The sequence below is a fragment of the Prionailurus viverrinus genome, chromosome C1 (assembly GCF_022837055.1).
Source record: "Prionailurus viverrinus isolate Anna chromosome C1, UM_Priviv_1.0, whole genome shotgun sequence".
Lineage (NCBI taxonomy): Eukaryota > Metazoa > Chordata > Mammalia > Carnivora > Felidae > Prionailurus > Prionailurus viverrinus.
In genome coordinates, this window is record NC_062568.1 from 29315832 (window position 1) to 29338921 (window position 23090).

At 35.5% G+C, this 23090-nt stretch overlaps 1 protein-coding gene across 5 annotated transcripts in view; it reads left to right on the top strand.

Annotated features, from left to right (window-relative positions):
* TRAK2 (trafficking kinesin protein 2) overlaps nt 1–22972 on the top strand; it is a 66300-nt gene extending 43328 nt beyond the window's left edge. For all 5 annotated transcript variants that reach the window (XM_047870630.1, XM_047870627.1, XM_047870626.1 and 2 more), the window contains 12 exons: nt 321–437; nt 1466–1675; nt 2560–2638; nt 4076–4206; nt 4888–4962; nt 6020–6157; nt 8669–8748; nt 9301–9504; nt 11499–11797; nt 13144–13392; nt 15279–15384; nt 18987–22972. In XM_047870630.1, the coding sequence (XP_047726586.1) occupies nt 321–437; nt 1466–1675; nt 2560–2638; nt 4076–4206; nt 4888–4962; nt 6020–6157; nt 8669–8748; nt 9301–9504; nt 11499–11797; nt 13144–13392; nt 15279–15384; nt 18987–19665 (2367 nt within the window). In that variant the 3' untranslated portion in view covers nt 19666–22972. The remainder of the gene's footprint in view (nt 1–320; nt 438–1465; nt 1676–2559; nt 2639–4075; nt 4207–4887; nt 4963–6019; nt 6158–8668; nt 8749–9300; nt 9505–11498; nt 11798–13143; nt 13393–15278; nt 15385–18986) is intronic.
* The last annotated feature ends 118 nt before the right edge of the window (nt 22973–23090 follow it).

A 23090-nucleotide genomic window follows, 5' to 3' on the forward strand; every position in this document is an offset into this window, starting at 1 on the left:
GTGTGGAATCTGCTTGGGATTCTCTCTCTCCCTCTTCCCCTCTCTCCTGCTTGCTCTCTCTAAAAAATAAAATAAATCTCACTTGATATCAAGAAGAAAAATGCCCTCTTGCATTTATTACTATGGCCGTCATCCATTTGACCAGTGTGTATTAAACACTATATGTGTGTCAAGCCCTGTGTTTATTTGTGGTATCTGGACATTAAAATGAATCTTGATGCTTTCTGGGACATTCCTTGTGAGTGAACAAAATTGCAGAATTTCTAAGCTGCCATTTAAATTTTTTTTGTACTCAAAAGATGTATTTGGTATTTTAACAGAGGGATCGTGATCTGGAACTAGCTGCTCGAATTGGACAAGCTCTCTTAAAACGGAACCATGTCTTGTCTGAGCAGAATGAAGCTCTGGAGGAGCAACTGGGACAAGCCTTTGATCAAGTAAGTCTTTGATCAAGTATTTATAGCATGAAATAATTAGTTACTGGACAATAGAAAAGTTTATTTTTCTGGGTGCCCCTGAAGTGATAACAATAGGTAGATAAATAACACCAGTACATGTTAACTTTGTTGTCAGCCATTGAACTAACCAATAGAGAAATTAAATGTTACTGTACAGAGAAGTACTCAAGTGACTCTACCTTAGTCAGTATAAAAAAAATATGATAGGTACTGTGCTCAGTACCTATCATACATGTGTCACCCTGCTAAGATTCTAACACTTTTTCCTCATCCCTTTGTGTAGACTTTCTGTGTGATCTTATCTTAAATTTATTTTGAAAAAATAACCCTAAATAATAGATACCCAAGTGAAGCATCTTTTTTCAGAAACCCAAACAAGAAGAAAAGGAAATTTTGAAAATATATTTATTTCATGCAGTAAATATTTTTTAGTGAGAACCAATTTATTATTAACTTGAATGGTTACTTTTCAAATTTCCTTTAATTTGTTACTATTTGGTTTCATTAATATTTTATAAATGCCATTATGTTTAATAACATTTGAGCCTTTGTGTTAAAAATAGTTTCTAAAACTATTTCTAGAAGTCACACAGATTTATACTTAAAAGCTTTAAAGTGTAAGTCTTTAGGATGAGAATTTGAAGGAGGGGGTCTATTCTGACACTTGAAAGCTTCTTCAGTTTTGTTTTTAACTGTGAATATATCATTATCTTATGTGAAAATTTCCTCCTACATTCCTATATATATAGAATATAAAAATTGGCTTTTCACCTAGTACAGAAAACGCTGTCTTTGTGGAGTTAATGCTCTAACATTATATCTTAGGAAGTATGTGAGGTTCGTTATTCTGTTTTTAGCACTTGTTACCTTAGTCAATAAAATCTACCAGCTGATTTTATAATTTTATTTTATGGTAAGAAACAATTGCTCCATGAATTAAAAGCTATATTACATGTAAATAATGCAAAATAAAGAACATCTTGTAAATCAAGCCCTTTGATGTGCAGGTTAATCAACTGCAGCATGAGCTGTCCAAGAAAGATGAATTACTTCGAATTGTCTCTATTGCCTCTGAAGAGAGTGAAACTGATTCCAGCTGTTCTACACCTCTTCGGCTCAATGAGTCCTTTAGCTTATCTCAAGGTTTGTTGCAGTTGGACATGCTACAAGAAAAACTCAAGGAACTGGAAGAGGAGAATATGGTTCTTCGATCCAAGGTACATTCAACCGAATTCCCACTTTCCTGTACCTTAAAGGCTGTAAGATTTAGGTCCATGTATTGAGGTAAAATATGGCATAACTAAGGATTTGCTATTGACATTCCAATTAGGAGGTGATAGCAAAGGCATGTGTATTTGCCTTTCATTGTCACTTAGATCCCATTCATTGACAGCTGGATAATAGCAAACTGATAGATGAAATAGAGAAAGCCACAGCACAGAATATATATGTTAGGTAGTTTACACAAATAACTAAATAATTATAACTGTGATAAGAACTATGTTGGAAGATTACAGGGTTTCCTGAACTTGTGTAATGGGGGAGAATCGAAGTCCTACTTAAATGACATTTTAGCTGAAACTAGGGATTAGCCAGGCAGAAAAGTATGGTGGAGGGGAGGCATCAGAGAGAATGAGTAGGCATGTGCAAAGATCCTGAGAGGAATGAGGGGGAGATGTTTGTCATATCCTGTCCCATATCTTTATTTTTATTTTTTTTATTTTAGAGAGAGGAAGAGAGAGCACACATGAGTGGGGAAGGGACAGTCAGGAAGAGAGAGAGAGAGAGAGAGAGAGAGAGAGAGAGAGAGAGAGAGAGAGAATCTCAAGCAGGCTCCATTCTCAGTGCAGAGCCCAACACAGGGCTCAGTCTCAACGATTGTGAGATCATGACCTGAGCTGAAATCAAGAGTCTGACACTTAACTGACTGAGCCACCCCGGTGCCCCCCCATATCTTTATTTTAGATAAAGCTTTTTGGGTTTTATTTTTCCTTTTCAGCTGGTGAACTTTTATCTTCAGATGAGAATTAAAGGTTTTTTAAGTTAATACTGTAAAGTATTGGAAGATATTATCACACACTGAGTTTTTTCTTTCTTGAAGGCTTGTCACATAAAGACAGAAACTATTACCTATGAAGAGAAGGAACAACAACTTGTCAATGACTGTGTTAAAGAACTTCGTATGTATTAATGCGTTTTCTTTCATAGTTTTTGGGCAATTCTTTGATGGCATTTCACCAACTCAGAAGTTAAATCAATGATTTCAGTAGAGGCATCTCAAGAAACAATTTTAAATAATTACTGACAGTCTTGGAATATCATGTTGAGCCCACAACTCTAAGCAAAATACCATATGTACTTTTAAGAAATAGTTTTATTTCACATTTCCATCACTGTTAAAGAAAGGCCTGTATTTCTATCAGTTATAGCATGGTAAAGTGAAAATAGCCAAAGCTTTTATTTTTTCAATGGGGAAATAGTCCTATAAAGACTATGATTTGCCAAAGTTAGAAAACTTGTAAGTGGGAGAGCCAGGGCTTAAATGAGTATTTATTGAGTGCCAACTATGTGTCTATGAAGGAACATATTTTGGTTTGATGTATTATTAATTAAAATAATTTTTAAAAATAAATCAGAAAAAGGTAGGCTTTACTAGAGAAAGATACATAATTTCTCTGTAAATCTATAACATTTTATGTTGAAAGAGAAGATATGATACATGATACCAATTCGTCTGGGCTGTTGGTGTCAGAATGTAATACCTTAGAGTAAGAATTTTTGAGAACCACAAAGAATTTCAGTTGAATCTTCTCCATCAGCACTTCCATTATTCACATTTTATACTTTAAGAAACAAAAAGGAAATGACTTTCCCAAGAGCTTAGATCCCAATCTCCTGCCTCCTTATAGTATCCTTTGAACTGTTATAGAGCTTCTGTCAATTTTAAAATAGTTGTATATAACACTGAGAAATAGTTTTGCCACTTGAGTTTGATGTCAGAATTTTTATATGCAAAATTTCCTTCCTGCATGGAATTCTAAAGGTTCTATTTCATGTGCCTGTCAGAATGCTAGGCTAGAAGGATTTTCAGAGGCTTTACGCAGTTTGCTAGGTATCCCAGAAAGTCTCTCTTGTACAGAAACATCTCCATAGCTTTAACAGATTGTGACTGTTGCATTTGAAATGTTCCTTTGTTAAATTTGTTAAGTTTAATTTTGTTTATGAGATTTTATTGATGTCTCTGAAGAGTTCTGAAAGACATAAATGAGATTATGCCTTGGTACTTGCAAACATATATAATTCACCTATCTCTTTTCAGCCTTCTTGTCCCTCATAAAGAAAAAGATTGAGGCAAAACTTTTAGCTTGCTTGCCTTTACAAGTCACCTCTTTTAGCTTCATTGCCTCCTATTCAGTTCTCAGTATTAGCCTATTTCAGAAGGACCTTTATTTTCCTCTACTTGGTTATCTGGGTTTATTTTTTAAATTAATGTTAAAGAAAAATCCATTCATAATGTCCAGTGTTTGTTACAAAGTAGGATTTAGCCTACAAGCCATAGTTTGACAACACCTACCCTACATTTATATTAATTTTTAAGTTTTTGTTTTGTTTCCCAGGTGAAACAAATGCTCAAATGTCCAGAATGACTGAAGAATTATCTGGGAAGAGTGATGAACTGATTCGGTACCAAGAAGAGATCTCCTCTCTCTTGTCTCAAATTGTTGATCTTCAGCATAAAGTTAAAGAAGTAGGTTCACTCATTCATTCAACAGATGTTTGTTAAGCATTGGCCTCATACCGTGCACTCCGCTAAGTGCTAGATACATTAAGCAAAATAAACACACTCCCTACCCCTTTACAGTGCTTTAATCTGATTTACTGTTCTAGTCTTTCTGTGTCGTGAAATATGAATAACTACTTTCAACTTACTATTTCTCGTGGCCAGGTGGGGTTAGATTTTCCTTAGAAAGTTGTGATGTGAATTATTGACAAATGATCATTGTCCTGTGAATACCTTAATAGATTTTGTATTCTGCCCATTTTATTGCTCTCATTTGGCTTTTGAAGGGTTAGCTTTTTATAGGTCTCTAGACCGTACCCCTGACAGACACTCTTAAGATGTCTTTAAAAGGGGCGCCTGGGTAGCTCAGTCGGTTAAGCATCCGACTTCATCTCAGGTCGTGATCTCGCGGTTCGTGAGTTCGAGCCCCACGTCGGGCTCTGTGCTGACAGCTCAGAGCGTGGAGCTTACTTCAGATTCTGTGTCTCCCTCTCCCTCTGCCCCTCCCCTGCTCACGGTCTGTCTCTTGCTGTCTCTCAATAATAAATAAATGTTAAAAAAAAAAAAAAAAAGATGTCTTTAAAAAAAAGAGAGTAGCCTGTACTTTATATGGAAAGGCTTCACTTGTCTCTTTTAAATTGTTGTTAGCATGTGATTGAGAAGGAGGAACTGAGACTTCACCTACAAGCTTCCAAAGATGCCCAAAGACAACTGACAATGGAGGTAATCAAATCTTCCTTTATCTTGTGTAATATGGTGGGGAGAAGAATGAAGAGTTTGTTTCATCTTCATGAGTAAGAATGATTAAAGGTAATTACTGGATTTTAAATAGCAAGAGATTAAATTATGAGATCTAAGAAGTAAAGCAATTTAAAAATTCTGTCCCTAAAACTAATAACATGACATCTTTCTTGATTAATAGATATAAGATTCTGTAGGAATATGTGACCCTTTTACCAGTTTACCTTAACCCAACAGTTTTTAAAATAATTTCTAATAAGTGTTTTTGCAAATATGTCAGAAGAAATACCAAAAATCTTTTGCTTTCAATCCAAATAAAAATTCTATGTATTAGATACAATTTGGTGGTTCCCTGGCATACGTTAAGAATCACCTGGCAGAATGAGTCCTAAATAGAGACTCCCAGGCACCAGACCCCAAAAGTTTCCAATTGAGTAGGTTTAGAATAAGGGTCTAGAATCTACATGATCCACTCCACACACCACACTTGAAGAAATACTCTGAAAATTGTGTACTCTTTTACCATGCTTATGTATCTAACTATAAAGAAGATTCTGAAATAAGGGAGAAGAAACTACTTGTTTAGGATAATTGACCACCCTGGCATCATATACAATACTTTGTAGGCTTGATCTTGTCATTTACAGACTTCAGAGTGACATTTAAAAATATGCATAGCTAACATTATACTAAACCTAACTTGACCATAGCTATTATTCTTCCTCTATAAGTTTTTTTAAGGGTTTGAAGCATTAAATATTGAATTGACAATAATTATGATTACTTCAGCTACATTTCAGATTTTTCGGGAATCATATTTATGTATAATTCTGGCCAAGACATTCCTAATTCTGGTGACTTGAAATATATATGTATACACTCTCCTTGCTTAGTTTGTTTTGGAGTCTTTGTATTGAAATTGTTTCATGAGGTTATCTAGCCCTCTGGATAAAATTAATACTTATCCCAATGGGGTTTATTTTCCTGTTGTCATTTTGAGAATGAAATGAAGTACACTAATTACCATCCTTTTTTTCAGCTGCATGAGTTACAAGACAGGAATATGGAGTGTCTGGGAATGTTACATGAGTCCCAAGAGGAAATAAAGGAACTTCGTAGTAGATCTGGCCCTGCTGCTCATCTTTACTTTTCACAGTCATATGGAGCTTTTTCTGGGGTGAGTTTTTCTGGGAAATATGTTACATATTTAAGGAAACTTTTTAAGATTAGATTGTCCTGAGAGTGATGTGATTTCTGGTGGTATAAAGTATCTTGAGAACATTTGTTTCTGCCCTTGTTTCTGGAAGTCATTTATTCATTTAGGCTTTAATTTGTATATTTACATCTACCTTAATACTCTTACTTATGATAGCCTTTCTTCTAATAGATGACCTTCCGGGTTTATTATAATATATGAGATGAACCCTAAGGAAATTAGGTTTAGGTCTGTGTACCATAGAGCTACTTAAACTTGGGTCATCCTTACCCTAGGCCCACCACATGCCACTTATTCAAATAGTACTCTGAACATCTAAAACCTATTTCAACAGATCTCAAGTCTCTTGGTATATTTCATGCTAGTTAGAGTGTAAGCCCCATGAGGGCAGGATTCATGTTTGTTTAATTCATCAATATATAGTATTATTTGAATTAAAGAGATTAATGAAAACTTGTGAGTCTATGCCAGAATTTATAATATTGGTTCAAAGAATTATTTTAACAGTCTAATTTGTAAATACTTATAAGCAATTCTGTGGAATATTTTAAAAAACTGAAACTATAAATTATAGTAATTTTTTGAAGAATATGGGAGCAAGACTTTGGTTTTTAACTTTTTATTTTGAAGTAATTTTAAACTTAGACTAATACTACAAAAATAGTGCAAAAACTCTCATATATCCTTCATCTAGATTCCCCAATTTTTAACATTTTACTACATTTGCCGTATCATTCTGTTATATTTTTTCTGGACCATTTAACAGTAAGAGACACCCTATTAACTCCTAATACTTCAGTGTGTATCTACCATAAACAAGGACACTCCTATATAACTACGCTACAGCCGTCGAAGTCAGAAAACTGTCATTGATATACAATACTATCATCTCATCCACAGAGCCCTAAGTTTAAATTTTACCAGTTGTCCCAACAATATCCTTTGAAGGATATGTTGCATTTGGTTGTTTCAAAAGGCCTGTTTTACATGCCTTTCATTACCTTTGTAGCATGTCCTCAGTTTGGGTTTGTCTAATGTTTCCTCATGATTAGATTCAGGCAATTTATTTTTGGCAGAAATAATGCCATGTTCTTCTCAGTACACTGTAATAGGAGGCTCACATTGTCTATTTATCCCATTACTGATGATGTTAAATTAACTTTACTAAGTTAAGGTAGTATCTGCCAACTTTTTCTATTCTAAAGTTAATGTTAATTGATAACTAATTAAATTAATGTTGCTAATTAACTTTACAATGATGAAAATTGGCAGATGCTACCTTAGCCAAGTGATCAAAGTTACTATTTTGTGGGAAGATACTTTAAGACCTATTTAAATATCCTGTTTTTCTCAGCAAACTTTTATCTGCTAATTTTAACACCTAGGGATGGTTCATATCTGACTCAGTTTTTACTAAGATGATTGCCAAATGGTGATTTTCTAATTCCATCATTTTTTCAACATTTATTAATCAACATTTTTTTGTCAGAACCTTTCTGTCTCATTTATTTATTCATTTGTTCATTTAGTTATGTCCGTATGGACTCTTCCTATTTTAGTCAATGGATTACAGTCCATTATTACTAATTTTTATTTTGATACTTAAATTGTCCCAGATATGGCCAGCATGATCTCCTTTAAGTTCATCTTGCCCTTTTCCTGTCCCAGTCCTGGAGTCAACCATTTCTCCAAGGAGGTCTGGTTAGTTTTAATGAGGAATGATATTTAGAATTCAAGATCTGGGTCCTGTGTGTCTATTGCCACTAGAGTATCATTACTTCTAGTCCCTCTCAGCAGATAGAGCTAGAAAATATATGTATGTTCATGCATACACCCACTGAAACACATCCATATCTATGTTCCAATCCATATTTATGTTCATCTGTCTACATGTATTTAAAAACATGAGTTCACACCAGTATCTCCAATTCTAGCCATTGTCAGCCCAGCCTCACCGAGCATGGCACTCATGCCAGTTGAATCCTCATCTCTGACCAGAGAAAAGGAAAACTTGCTTATTTTTCCTTTAATGATTTTTCTACATTATAAAAGCCATACATGTTTATTATAGAAAAGTTAGAGATTACAGAGAAGCAAAAAGAAATTGTGAAATACTGTCAAATCCTGACTTCCAGAGAATTATTGGCATCTTGGTTTATAGCCGTTCAGATCTTTTGGTTTTTTGTGTCTACGTAGGTAATATATTCTGTTTATCATATTGGTTTTTCCCACTGCTCGCCTGTAAAAAGATATCATGAAAAAGAAGTTGGTTCTTGTTTAAAAGTTACATTTCCAAAATGCCTCTTTTTTTTCTTTGCATTTTGGCCTGTGCCTATTTTCTTGTGTTTTCTTTTATTGTAACACCAAAAGTATTGGACCCTGGAGACTCTGTTAATTCATGTAAGGATAACCCATTTCTCCTAACTGTCTTCTTACATAATCAGTATAGGAATCTCACACTCTTTTTCTTAGGAATCCCTGGCAGCTGAGATTGAGGGGACCATGCGTAAAAAGTTGAGTTTGGATGAGGAATCTTCTCTCTTCAAACAAAAGTAAGTACAATCACATGTATTGTTACCCAGGCACTGGGATGGAATTAAAAAGAAGCCACAATCCAAAGTGATAGGTATTTTGAGAATTCAGTTGTAAATCTGCTTAGTATTCAGTTTTTTTCTCATAGTGCTGACATTTGGGGTTTTTTTACATATTTTTTAAATGTTTATTTATTAGAGAGAGAGCAGGCAAGCAGGGGAGAGGCAGAGAGAGAGAGAGAGAGAGAGAGAGAGAGGGAGAGAGAATCCCAAGCAGGCTCTGTACTGCCAGTGCAGAGTCCGATGTGGGGATCAGTCTCACGAACCATGAGATCATGACCTGAGCTGAAATGAAGAGTCAGACATTTAACCAATTGAGCCCCAAGGCTCAATAGTGCTCACATTTGTGAGAGTGTTCTCTTGTTCTGAAGCTTATTTTCCAATAATTTCTCTTAAAATTTAGAGGCTAGTCGGGGTAGTTTTATTTTCAATGAATTGTACACGCGTGTCTCTTTTCTAAAGCACTCCAGTGGTAGACAGTGGCAATAATGAATACTACTTCTTTTTTGACAGAGCCCAACAGAAACGGGTATTTGATACTGTCAAGGTTGCCAATGACACACGGGGCCGCTCTATCCCATTCCCAGCTCTGCAGCCCATTCCAGGGTCCAACCGTTCAAGTGTCATCATGACAGCAAAACCTTTTGAGTCTGGTTTGCAACAAACAGAGGACAAAACCCTCCTCAACCAGGGGGGCAACTCAGAAGAGGTTTCAGAGTAAGAGATATAGATCATGGCAGTTATCGTGTATTTCTTATGGCATTGACATACCAGATGCTCATACTTATATTCCAGCATTGTTCTGTGCTATTCCAAGGAATTTCTGGAACTGCCAGTTTTCATGCCCAATAGCATTATTTGTAAGACAGATCATGTCAGTAATGATGTAATTTGTCAGTAATTTGTAAGACAGATAGCATGTCAGTAATGATGCCCAATAGCATTATTTGTAAGACAGATCATTGACTTCATAAAAGTTTTTGGAGTAAAAAGGCTACATTTAATTAAGTATATTCAAAACAGAAGTTGCATTGAAGCGTAAAATTCTTTACTACTTTCTTCTTCAGTGTGGCAAAGTTTGAATCTAAATCTTCATGTTCTAAGTCAGATTTTTTTGAATCTGTTTGGTCATTGGCAGTTTATGCATAGCATCAGTGACACTTTCTCATAACCCATGCTCATAATCTCAACTGCTTTGGTGCCTTTAGGATAAACAATAAACTTGAATACCTATTGAGGAAAAGTAGGTTGCTCTTAACTTCCTATTTGTTTAAACTTAGACTTTTTCCAGCTTTCATTAATTCATCTTATTGAATTATAAATAACTAGAAATTAAACAGCACTACTGGAAAGTCGCCTGAAGGCTTTCGAAAGATAGGTATTTTGTACCTGAGAGAAATCTTCCTAATGCAGAAATCTATCCTAGGACATACCAAATACCCAACAAGTATTAGCTGCTATCAGTAGTAGTAGTGGTGGTGGTGGTAGTGGTGGTGTTTTTACCATTATTGAATCCTCATTGTGGACTAGGAGCTAAATCTTATTTAATACTGTCAACAACCCTGTAGTGTAGGCACTATACCTTTTCAATTTACAGTTGAGGGAAGTGAGGCTCAACTCACTATGTAGGTTGCCCAGGGTCACTCCACATGAAGGTATTGGTCACATCACACTGTTGTAGGGTCACATTTCTGTAAACTACAGATTTGGTCCATGGATACACTTTGGTTCAAAAATAAAAATATTTGTGTTTCAAAAGAAAGAAAGAAAGAAAGATTTCTCATCCTGGGTTTTCTATTGTATTTCAGTTTGTACCTATAGTAGCTTTGTGTGTCAATACTGTGTCATTGATCATAGTTACCTTAGGAAGAGATCAACAATCAGATCTCTGTGAATTCACATAGAGTAGCCAGGAGCAACTACAGTTTGGCTTGCTACTCTTTCTTTTGATATCAATTGTTAGATACCTCCGATTTCAAAAATATGGAAAAGGAACAAATGTGTTTACAGAACTATGAAAATATAGTATTTACAAATCTTGGGTTTTTTTTAAATGTTCTACAATATTCGTGGAGGATTACATGGCCTAAAGCAAATTTTTTCACATTTTATATTTTGAAATTGTTTGTTTTGCAGTTAATGGCATGTCATAGTTTAATGGGTTGCATTTTTTCTTTCTTAGTAGTACATAAGATAATGGTACCTCTTGCAATCAATGGTTTTATAGATTCAATGCAATGGGATAATGTTTATTTTTCTGGCTACCTGAACTCAATTTATATAGTCATATCCGTAGTTTCATAAGTTAAGTGACTATACTTATCATAGTGAGCATTGAGTAATGTTTATAGTTCTCAAATCAATATATTATACACCTGAAACTACTGTAACATTGTATGTTAATTGTACTCCAAAAAAAATTTAAGTGAAATAGAAAAATTACTAAACACCACATAATAACCAGTATGTTTTTATTTATCTGAAGTTGCCTGAAATGATCCATAAAAAATGACATGTAGTATTAGTGATTTTGGTTTATTGTTATTATTTCTGTATTATTGACACCTAAGAAAAACACTTTGATATCTAGGAAAAAAATGCTTTGAATTTAATCAGTTTCTTAAACATTCACTATTGTAGAAAAGAGAAGTCTAGGTTGTGCTTCTCAACCTTACCCTTACAGATCTAGTCAGTAAATGATTTTCCCACAGGAACATTCAGAAGCTGGGTCAACCAGGACCCTCTGAAGATAGTGATTTGGCTACAGCACTGCATCGCCTTAGTCTGCGGCGACAGAACTACTTAAGTGAGAAGCAGTTCTTTGCTGAAGAATGGGAACGGAAGATCCAGGTTCTGGCTGACCAGAAAGAAGGGGTTAGTGGCTGTGGCACCCCCACAGAGAGCCTTGCCTCTCTGTGCACCGACCAGTCAGAGATCACAGACCTCAGCAGTGCCAGTTGCCTTCGAGGTTTTATGCCTGAGAAATTACAAATTGTCAAGCCCCTTGAAGGTAATAAATCAATAAGGGCCATTTGTAAGCCCTGTTGGTTATTAGCCTTTCCTTTTCCTGGAATTAAACCTTGTATTGTAATTATAAGAAGACTATGTACAAGAGATACTTTTATTATCCCTAAACCTCATTTGTGTGACAGTGTATTATAGTACTTTGTGGAAAAAGTGTGGGCAGAGATCTGCATTCTCCCATCAAAATTCATCAGTATTTTTTTAATATAAATGTGATGGAGAAAGAGCAGTCTTTTCTTTTGTCCTTAGCTAAGAAATATCATTGACGGCAGTTTTCATGGTAAAACAAACGGGATATAATAAATAAATGAAAATAATATAGGTGTAATACTTTATCTCTACCTTTCTATTCAAAAAAAGAGTTCCTTACCCAGGAAGTGTCATTTACTTAGAGATGTGTGTGTCTGGGTTGCATGGTTTTGTTTTTCCAGTTTTTGCTAATTTCTTTTCAGTTTTTGTTCTCTCCTAAGATAGAATTTGAATTGAAAATAAATTTGTTTTATGGAATATTGATTACCTTCAAATGATTCTGTTATTATCATAAAAGAGTCTGCATTAGACAAAATTTTGAGTTGGTAATCTATAAGGAACCCTCAAACTCAAAGGTTCTATAAGTTAGTTTTATTCATTAATGATCAGTTCAGGTATTTGTCAGAGTTGCCCCCTTAGGATGAAATGTCTGTAGTGACATAATTAGACATTGCATCTCGTGCAGGTGCTTGGGATGGTCATTTGCCAGAGTTCATAGATAAGAACCATAGGGATATATCTTCCTTTTAGCATCTCCTTCACTTTCCTACTCTGCCTGAAGAGCCTGGGGAAAGGAGAGTCATGAGCAGGATGGGGAAGAATACAAAAAATAAAACAAAACACTGGAATTCAGGTGTCTTTTAATGTAGGAGCCTGGCTTTTGACTTCAAAGTTCATAAGCGTAGTTTCAAGCCAAGAAAGTATTGATTTTTGTTCACCTGGGAAAATACAGCCCCACCTCTGAGGTGCATATCTTCTTTCTCATCACTACCTCAGCATCCTAGTTCCTATCAAGGGTGCTGCCTTGACTTTTTCACCCCTGCTTTAGGTGTCCTTTTTAAAGTTAACTTTTGAAATTGAAAGATTATTGTTCATACCTTTAGCATCTTGTCAGTCTTCCACAGAGAACTTCATACAAATTTTACCAAAACATTAAGACCGAATAAGTAGTTTTATTGTTAGCCTTAATATTTCACACATTATAATTTTAGCCTCTGTGTCAAGATTGAATACTTGTTGGGAAATTTAAAACATGCCTTGTTGTTTTGTTTGTTTGTTTGTTTGTTGGCCTTGCACGTTCAGGATCACAAACTTTGCACCACTGGCAGCAGCTTGCTCAACCAAATTTAGGAACCATTCTTGACCCACGACCAGGTGTCATCACTAAAGGCTTTACCCAATTGCCCAAGGATGCCATCTATCACCTCTCAGATTTAGAAGAGGATGAAGAGGAAGGTATCACTTTTCAAGTGGAACAGAACCCTTCAATATCCAAGCCAGTAACAGGAATCTTCCTTCCACCCATTACTTCAGCTAGTGGTCCAGTTACAGGTAAGAATAGTGCTTGGTGAATGTAGTCCAATAATTTTGCATTCTGACTTAACAGTATGGTCACGTGACTACCTTGATTTAAATCTAACTGGAATGTACTCAGTCTTTAACATAAGAAAATAAAAATCTATAGCAATAGTGGCCCTTCTCATTCTACTTCTTAACCAGCCTGCATAAGTAGATTGGGCAGAGAGAAAGATCAATTCAGTCAGTGGTTCATAAACCTTTTGAGCTCAGGATCTCTTTACATCCTTAAAAAAAATTGAGAATTCCAGAGAGTTTGTCTTTGTGAATTGTATCTATTGATATTTACCATGTTAAAAATCAAAACTGAGAAATTATAAAAATATTTATTAACTCATTTAAAAATAATAATTACATGCTAACACAAATAGTATGTTTTATGAAAAATAGCTCTTTCCTTTACATAGTGAGAAGGTATTGTTTTACAATTTTGTAAGCCTCTAATTTATGGCTTGAAAGAAAATATCTGGATTTTCATACAGCTTCTACATTCAGTCTATTATAGTATGTTGCTTTGCTTGAAGAATATAAAGAAAATGCAGGCTCACACAGAGGTGTAGGTATGAAAGGAAAGAGTATTTTAATAACCCCTTCAGGTATTTGTGAATATTTTTTTGATATTACACCAAAACTTGATAAGTAGCAGTTTCTTTGTAGCAATATGGAATCCAAAAACCTATCATACTTTGTTACATTAAAGTCTGTTGGTCTATCCTACACTTTGAATGCATCTTTTACCCATGCATGATTTTATAACTTCATGCACTAGTCATTTGGAAAATATTGGTTCTCTGAGTTATGCACATCTCTAAATGTTAACATATTTCATTATATAATATATTAAAATTACATTACTATCACCACCTATGTCATCAGATAAGTCTTTTACTATTATGAAGCTTTAAAGCTCCCAGGGATGGATATAAGTTCTGCAAAACTTGAATTTTCACTTGAAAGTGCAAGTGACAGCAAATCCTATAAGCTATTTTTATTTATTGAAGAGACAGGCTCACTACCTTCATTTCCAAGAAAATTTCTGCCACATAGCCAAGTCTGAATAACTAGTTTGTTAGTTGTTCTTTCAGTTAAAAATGGTGTTCCATGAGAAAATTTCAACTCAATTGCCCATGTGCTTTTTCCTCTAGATGACCATTGTATCTTGGTATGCCGCAGAGTGCTTAATACTAACTTCCCATTTAATCACACAGAATTTAAGATACAAGGGTCAAGATTTAATAAGTAGTTTTTACTGCTTCATCAAAGACGTTCTTATGTGAATCTGGCTGCTTTTTTTTTTTTTTTTTTTTTTTTTGCTATGGTGGGTGAACAACAGTGAAAAATATTCACATAGCTTGGTGCCATTGCCTTGATTTGTGCTAAGGTGTCAGCAGATTTGCTCACCATTGCTTTTGTACCAACCATGCAAATGCCAACCCAGTCAAAAAGGCAAATAGCATCTTAGGGTTGCTATGAAAGTAGTTTTGACCTGTGGATTCCCATAAGGATCTGCAAAGCACACTTTGAGAACTGCTGGAGTAGTTTGACTAGAAAGATTGAACTGACTAGATCTTGTTTGGGATGTTAGGGGCAGGGGAGTTAATGTACTTTTTCAGAATGTGTTTTTTTCTTATTTCCAAGCTATTTTTAATCCCTTTAAATTACAGTTTTAAAGTATTGAAGGATTCAACTATGTACTAGCCAGGTGATACTAATACAATATTTATGTATATTTCATTTCCAAATTTAGTGGTTTTTGTACAAAATACCCTTGATTAATGCTATATTATTAATAGTGATGAACGTCTTACATTATTAACCTAGTCTTTCAATTTTTTTTGATTCCACAAAAATCTCTACCTCAGTTGCAACTTCAAACCCAGGAAAGTGTCTGTCATGCACAAACTCGACATTCACCTTCACTACCTGTAGGATATTGCATCCTTCTGATATCACTCAGGTTACCCCCAGGTAAGGGGTCTGGGCAATTTGAGGCCTAAAATTTCTTTCCTTTTGAAAACTTTGTTTTCATGAATTTACCTTTAAAATTACTTTCATGTAAATCTCAGATTTTTAATTAATGTTCTATGATCATTTGTCTTTAGGATATTTTCACATTGTATCTTCTCCTTTGATCATTGTAACTCTTCAAAGTGGCAGGGCAAGTGAGTATGTATTGTGTAAGTGAAAAACTGAGACAGAGAAAGTCTAGGTAACTGGTCCAAGTCAGAGAGGTAGCAAATGACCCAACTGCAGCCCAGAGTAAGCCAAGCTCTAAGATTCGAGGGACTAGTCCTCAGCACAAGACTCCCCTCACTTCTGACACCACTTGCAAGTTCACAGGGTTCCCAGAACCATTCTCGGGTTTCATAATTTGCTAGAAGGACTCACAGAACTTTCTGAAAACATGATGCCCATGGCTGCTATTTATTACTGGGAATGGATATAGGTTAAAATTAGCCAAAAGAAGAGATATAATAGGTCAGAGTCTGGGAGGGTTCCACATGAAAAGTTTCCCTTGTCCTTAGGATTTGTTACTTTCCTAGCATCGATGTGTGATAGTACGTGCAGAATATTGCCAACTAGGGAAGCTTACCCAAGCCTCAGTGTCCAAATTTTTTATTGAGGCTTTAGTGCATAGTCTATTGGTTGATTGATTGATTACCCATTGATTGATTACCCATTGAGCTCACTTCCAGATCCAGTGACCTAAAGTCTCCACCTTAAACCACATGGTTGTTCTCTCTGGCATGGCTAGTCCCCTCCCTAAAACTATTGGGTGTGGCCAGGCTCACCCCAAGATCTAGTGTGGCCAGCTTTCATCCTGAGCAAAGACACTTCTATCAGACATGGCATAGATTACTTTCCAGAAGCTTGAGGGCAAAGGCCAGAACCCTTTGGGCAAGGCCAAATTATTTACTACACAGGCTAGAACATGAATATTCTAACACATAATTGAGGGATCTTATTCAGCCATATTGCTGCTATTTCTGGCCCACCAATTCCCAAAAGAATTGAAGGTACTTTTCAAAGGTAGAGAGAACATTGCAGGGATAATGTTAACTAGAAGTAGAGGAGAAAAATGAAGCAAAGAGGAATCAAAGGTAAGGATATAAAATGGATAGAATAAAATTAGTATACAAGTTGTAACATAAAGTCTTATATACTTGCTAGTGTGAACCATGTATCTGAGTCTTAACTTTCTAGCTGCCATTGTAGAGGGAAATAAGATTATGATTTACAAGGTATGTAAGAGCAAATCAATTATTTCGCAAAGCATTTGTCTTTCATCCAATAAAGATCTCAGTATAAGTCTGTAATGAACAGGCATATGTGCAATTTTTCTACTTTGTTCTTATAGTCAACAAGATAACAAGTTTATAGAATTGGTTCCTGGGAAGACTCTCAATACAAGTTGATACTATCATATGAAGTGTACAGTTTGGGAAAGGACTGGCAGTTCTACAGTAAAGTAGGGACAGGGAGGTGGGAAACTAGGAATAGTCTGTAGATGGCATCGTATTAGAGATTCTTAGTTGGACTTGTTTAATCAAGAAGCCAAATATGTTTTTAGTTTATTTCTTTTATACTAGTTGGTACTTTAGAAAGTTCATTAATAAATTATGAATTTTAATAATTTTGTTCATAATCATTAGAATTTTGTTACTTTGATATACTGAATATTTTATGTTAAGTGAAAGTTTGTCTATTAAATACTGGTAACATTTGCTTAAGGGAGGAAAATTGTCTACAGAAGTCGCTTCTCCATTCTATCACCATTTCCTCGAGTACATGATTTCTTAGTTTTTTTCTTCCTTTCTAACAAAACATAAAATAAGAAAGTTTCTAATAGTTGTTAAAGCTTTTAATTATTTTTATTTTCCAAGAAACATATGTTCTAAGTCAAGGTTAAGAAACATTTGTTCCATGGGTATCCTTATACTCCTTTTGTTTGGAATTAACATTCTTGAAAATGGACATTTAAAAAAATATTTTTTTTAATGTTTATTTATTTTTGAGAGAGAGAGCCAGAGCATGAGCGGGGGAAGGGCAGAGAGGGAGGGGGACACAGAATCTGAAGCAGGCCCCAGGCTCCAAGCTGTTAGCACAAAGCCCAACATGGGCTAGAACTCATGAACCGTGAGATCATGACTTGAGCTTAAGTCGGACGCTTAACCGACTAAGCCACCCAGGCGCCCCAAAAATGGAAGTTTAATCATTTCAACTTTTATTAGTTCTTAGTAATATAAAATTGAAAGATTAAAAGGAAATAAATTTCTCTTTAGAAGAGCGTCTTAGGTTTAATATAAAAGATTGTATTTTCTAAAAGGTTGGAGAATTACTTATGGATTGTTGTCGCTGGTGTCTTTCACTTTATAGAATGGATATAGTAGTAAAAATTTCTGAAATTTACTTCCTTTAATATTTTAAAGTTTTTTTGCTTTCAATTTTATTTTATTTATTTTATTTTCAGCTTCACAGGTGAATTCTATGAAATATTTTTTTTAATATAATTTTTTGTCTACTTATTTATTTTTTAAATATCATTTATTGTCAATTAGTTAACATACACATGAAAAGATGCTCATCAGGGAAATACAAATCAAAACCACATTGAGATACCACCTCACATTGGTTAGAGTGGCTAAAATTAACAACTCAGGAAACAACAGATGCTGGTGAGGATGTGGAGAAACAGGAACCCTCTTGCACTGCTGGTGGGAATGCAAAATGGTGCAGCCACTCTGGAAAATAGTGTGGAGGTTCCTCAAAAAATTAAAAATAGAATCACCCTATGACCCAGCAGTAGCACAACTAGGAATTTATCCAAAGGATACAGGAGTGCTGATTCATAAGGGCACATGTACCCCAATGTTTATAACAGTGCTTTCAACAATGGGCAAATTATGGAAAGAGCCCAAATGTTCATCAACCAATGAATGACTAATATTTTAATTTCTTTTATTTCTTTTTTTTTTAACTTTTTTTAAATGTTTATTTATTTGAGAGAGAGACAGAGAGAGAGAGAGAGAGAAAGAAAGTGAGTAGGGGAGGAGCAGAGAGAGAAGGTGACACAGAATCCAAAGCAGGCTCCAGGCTCTGAGCTGTCAGCACAGAGCCTGACGCAGGACTCAGACCCACGAACTGTGAGATCATGACCTGAGCCAAGTCAGACACTTAACTGACTGAGCCACCCAGGTGCCCCTAATTTCTTTTATTTCTATCATAAAATTTAGTCATATTCCCAAAAATATATATTTTGAATTAAAATTTAAGAATAAAGTTAGAGTACAGTAAACTTTTTCATAACCTATGAAAAGAAGTATGTTTCATTGTTACAAATTACAAATAATTAACCAGTCATTGAAGTAACATCAAAAGTCTTACTCTTCAGATCTTTCCACAGAGTTTAGTTATTGATACATTGCCTGTGCCTCTATATTTACTGTGGATAACTAATGTGATTACTTAAATGCTGTTTAGAAATTACTTTTATTTTTAAACCTCTCTTTTCTTTTCTTTCTTTCTTTCTTTCTTTCTTTCTTTCTTTCTTTCTTTTTTTCTTTTCAAAGTTCTGGGTTCCCTTCATTATCCTGTGGAAGTACTGGTAGCAGTTCATCAAACACAGCGGTGAATTCTCCTGCTATGTCCTATAGACTCAGCATTGGTGAATCTATTACCAACAGACGAGATTCTACTATAACATTCAGCAGCACCATGAGCTTGGCCAAACTTCTACAGGAACGAGGCATTTCTGCTAAAGTGTATCACAGCCCAATTTCAGAGAACGCCGTCTTCCAGCCTGTCCCCAAATCCCTGGCTATTCCTTCCACACCACCAAATTCACCATCTCACTCACCCTGCCCTTCTCCTTTACCCTTTGAGCCTCGAGTGCATCTCTCTGAAAATTTTTTGGCCTCCCGACCAGCTGAAACATTCCTCCAGGAGATGTATGGTTTGAGACCTTCCCGGAACCCTCCTGATGTTGGCCAGTTGAAGATGAACTTAGTGGACAGGCTGAAGAGACTGGGGATAGCCAGAGTAATCAAAACCCCTAATGCACAGGAAAATGGAAGAAGCCGAGAGGCAGAAATTGGTCTTCAAAGACCAGACTCTGCTATTTATTTAAATTCAGGTAGCAATTTATTGAGTGGACTGAGGAGGAATCAGAGTCTTCCAGTCATGATGGGTAGCTTTGGCACGCCTGTATGCACATCCTCGCCAAAAATGGATGTCCTGAAGGAAGACTGAAGTTCAGCAATTAACTGATCTCTTAAATTAGCACATGAAGGATAGATTTGCACTGATACATGTAGTCTGGTCTGACTGAGAGATAAGGAATGTTGCAGATGGATTGTGAATGTGGAAAGGGGAAGTGGAAGAATGGAAACAGAATTGAGATGAGCCCCTAATGAATGAGGTCTAATAAATTGCAAGTATAGATGAATGAGTCATGAGTGTTTGGAGGCAGAAAAGGAAGAAAGGTTTAATATACTCCTTCAGTTGAATGTTCCTATCTTGAAAATAAAAAGTGACTAGACAATAAATTCAGTAATACCGAAATATGCCAGAGATACTGAACTTGCTAGAACATTTATTCCTAGTAAACAAAAGCAGGAAGAACCCAGGTTAGGAGATGGGAAGAAAAAGGGAGAAGCCTTGACCATTGCCTATAAAAAGCTGTACTGCAGGGTTGCTGAGGTAAGCCCTGTCTATTACTGAGACAAGGAAGATGCTTTTATGTTTTACCCTGTTAATGTCTGGATAAATTACATATCCATCAAATGGTATGTACACAGTGTTAGCAAGCAAGGAATTTTATCTTTTTCATAAAATCAGAATAGTGGAGACTCTCTTTTTGCTTTCCATTTTCAAGCCTTTGAGCCACTGGGAGCCCAAACGACCCAAATTCCTTTTGTATTTGTGATTAATAAAAATTCATTTTAAAATTTGTATTTTTATACAACACCTCCCAAAAAACAACATGAATTGGGGGATAATGATGTCCTTTAAGAAGGAAAACATGGGTAAGTTGGAACCAAGGAAACTTGTTTTCAAAATATTTTATTTAGATAAGTACAGTGGCCAAGAAATATGAACATAATTACATGGCTTTCAAATTTCCTTGGAGACTGGAAGGGGTTAAACCAGAAGTGCAATCAGTAGGAATTAGGGAATGTTGTGTATTTATGTCTGTACGTTTTTTTGTAAGTAAAGTTAGTTGCAACTAAACCTTTTCCAAAGTGCTATGCATATTTTTCATTAAAGATGACATGTATTTGCACAAAATTTCTCAGGCATATTAAATTATTATAAGCTGAAGTAAAACCCAGGTGCTTGCTTTGAGATTGTGGTTTTTTTTAATTGTAAAATTAAAATACATTGTCTTTTTCTTGGTATCTGTAGAATTAGAGAATGAACTTTTTAATGGGGAAGTCAAAGTTTTTGCTTTTTTTCTGGGAATCTTTTTTTTTTTTTTTTTTTTGTACAGATTCTATGAAATGGCAAAGTGAAACTCGGGAATTCGGTTTCAGCATTCATCAGTGTGACACAAGTCTGTGAATTGGGAAGAAACAGATCTGTTTTACAAACTGTCGCTAATCAAGGCCTATTCCTCATCATGACATGGCTTTCTCTAGGCAGTACAGTTCAGAAAAAAAAAAACCATTATATGAAAGGCATGATAGAGAAGAGATGAGGGTGGAGGCTAATTATTTTGTTATTAAAAATGGGAGGCATATTAAGTGATCTTTTTGGTGGTTAATTTGCAAATGTTTTGCTCCTTACTTCTGACTTAACCGGAAGGCAGTTTTGTGAAGCATTCTTGATGAGAATCTTGCTCTGATTCCCATCCATACACCTATTCTCATGCCTGCAGAGGATCCTTACTTTCTCCTCTTGTGGTGCCTCTCCTACATAAAGAGCTGTGTGTTCAAAAGGGTAGAAAAACCCACATGTGTGCATGGTAAGAATGTGTGAGTTTACCATGCTTTTTAGAAGCTTAATAAAACTTTTCTAAATTTCTTAAAAACAAAAAGTGAAAGTGCCCTTTCCGCCTTCTCTCCCCTTTTGTTAGTCATGCTGACATCAGCAGACCTTACATTAACATGTTCAGAAAGGATTCTAGCAGGTCTCCCATAAGTGAACATAAGTGTCCCTGAATGTGGTAGGCATTAACCAGAAGAATTCCATGTTTAAAGATGTTTAAATTTCCAGAATATTCCAATTCACTTCTAAAAAATAGTATTTGAGTTCTACTTCATAAAATAACTCTGGGGTGCTTATTTTAGCAAATTCTTAAAGCTTTTTATTTATTCTCTAAGAAAATAATCTTGCTGTTGCCAGTTTCCAAGAAACATCGGGAAATGGGTAAATGTACAGCCAGAGAGTAGTACAAAGTTATGAAATTATCAGATTTATGTATACTATATAAATAGCTGTAAACTAAGCTAGATTTTGGAGTGTTCTGTATAATTAGTATACTTTTTTAATAACTGATGCTAAAATGATCATTTTGGAGGCAGGGTGAGGGCATATTCACAGCCAAATAAGCACATCTAATTGAAGTTTCAGTTTTTGAAAACTAGATTGATGTTACTGTTTCACCAGAAACATAATGATTTGTATACTGGCGCATGCTTGTCTCTAAAAATGAATGTTTTGAAATTGGGTTTTACTGTTTTTAAAGATTCCATCTAAAATCATTTTTGGTACAGCCTGAGAATCTCTATTCTAACAAAAGTGTGCAAATTATAGGAAGAAGACCTGGAGCCTTGTAGTAAGTTTCTCCTCACTTTATCTGTTACACTTGAGTACTGTTCACATTTTAGTTTTTCTGTATCAACTGTGTATGTACTTTTATGCCAATATAAGAAACTCCAATCTTTTTTTTCTCCTTTAGGAAGATTCTCAGTGATTATACCTCAGGTATTTCTAAGTATCCTACTCTCTTTAGGAGGGATACCTTCGTGGGCTCAGAATGAAAAGTTTCCCTGAATTATGATGATCTCAAATCTTATGTAATAGCCTTAGGCGTTGGTCTTAGGGAGAACTTCATGACCATCGTTAAAGTAGCTGTTGGGTTTTTTTTAAGTTTTATACTCTGTGTTCTTGATTTGACATGAATGAACAGACTTTGGCAAAGGGAGGAAATAAGAGGCAGCTCACAACAAGAGCCTATTCTCTATAAAAGGTGTATTTTGTACAGTATTCATTCAAAGTTTGCTATTTTTTTTTTTTTTTGACCGTTCTGATACTTGGTTACTAATATTGACTTTTGACATCTGGAACTAGAGCTCTCAAGTGTTTAATGGCCCACGCCTTTGATGTCAGATCCCACAGGCCTGCAGTCCCAAGTGCAACACCACAGTGTCTACAGCTGAGTGGTTGCATTGTGGAGCACAGCTGCCCAGGAGTGGTGTTGGAAGTGCCCTCTGGGGCAGCCAGGGAAATTCTGTTGTTTGATATCTAGGGCTTGACTTTGTCAAACAGCTCTTTGTGCACCTACCTTTGCTTTGTCAAATGTAAATCAGATAATAAACATGAATATCTTCTTAAATTTTTGTCTTTTGGTGTTTTTGTCCCAGTGGTCTTCACAGATTATCCTACATTGAGGCTTTCCTTTCCATTATGTTGGTTTTGGTACAGAAGACAACCTCTGTTTGCCAAAGCAATAC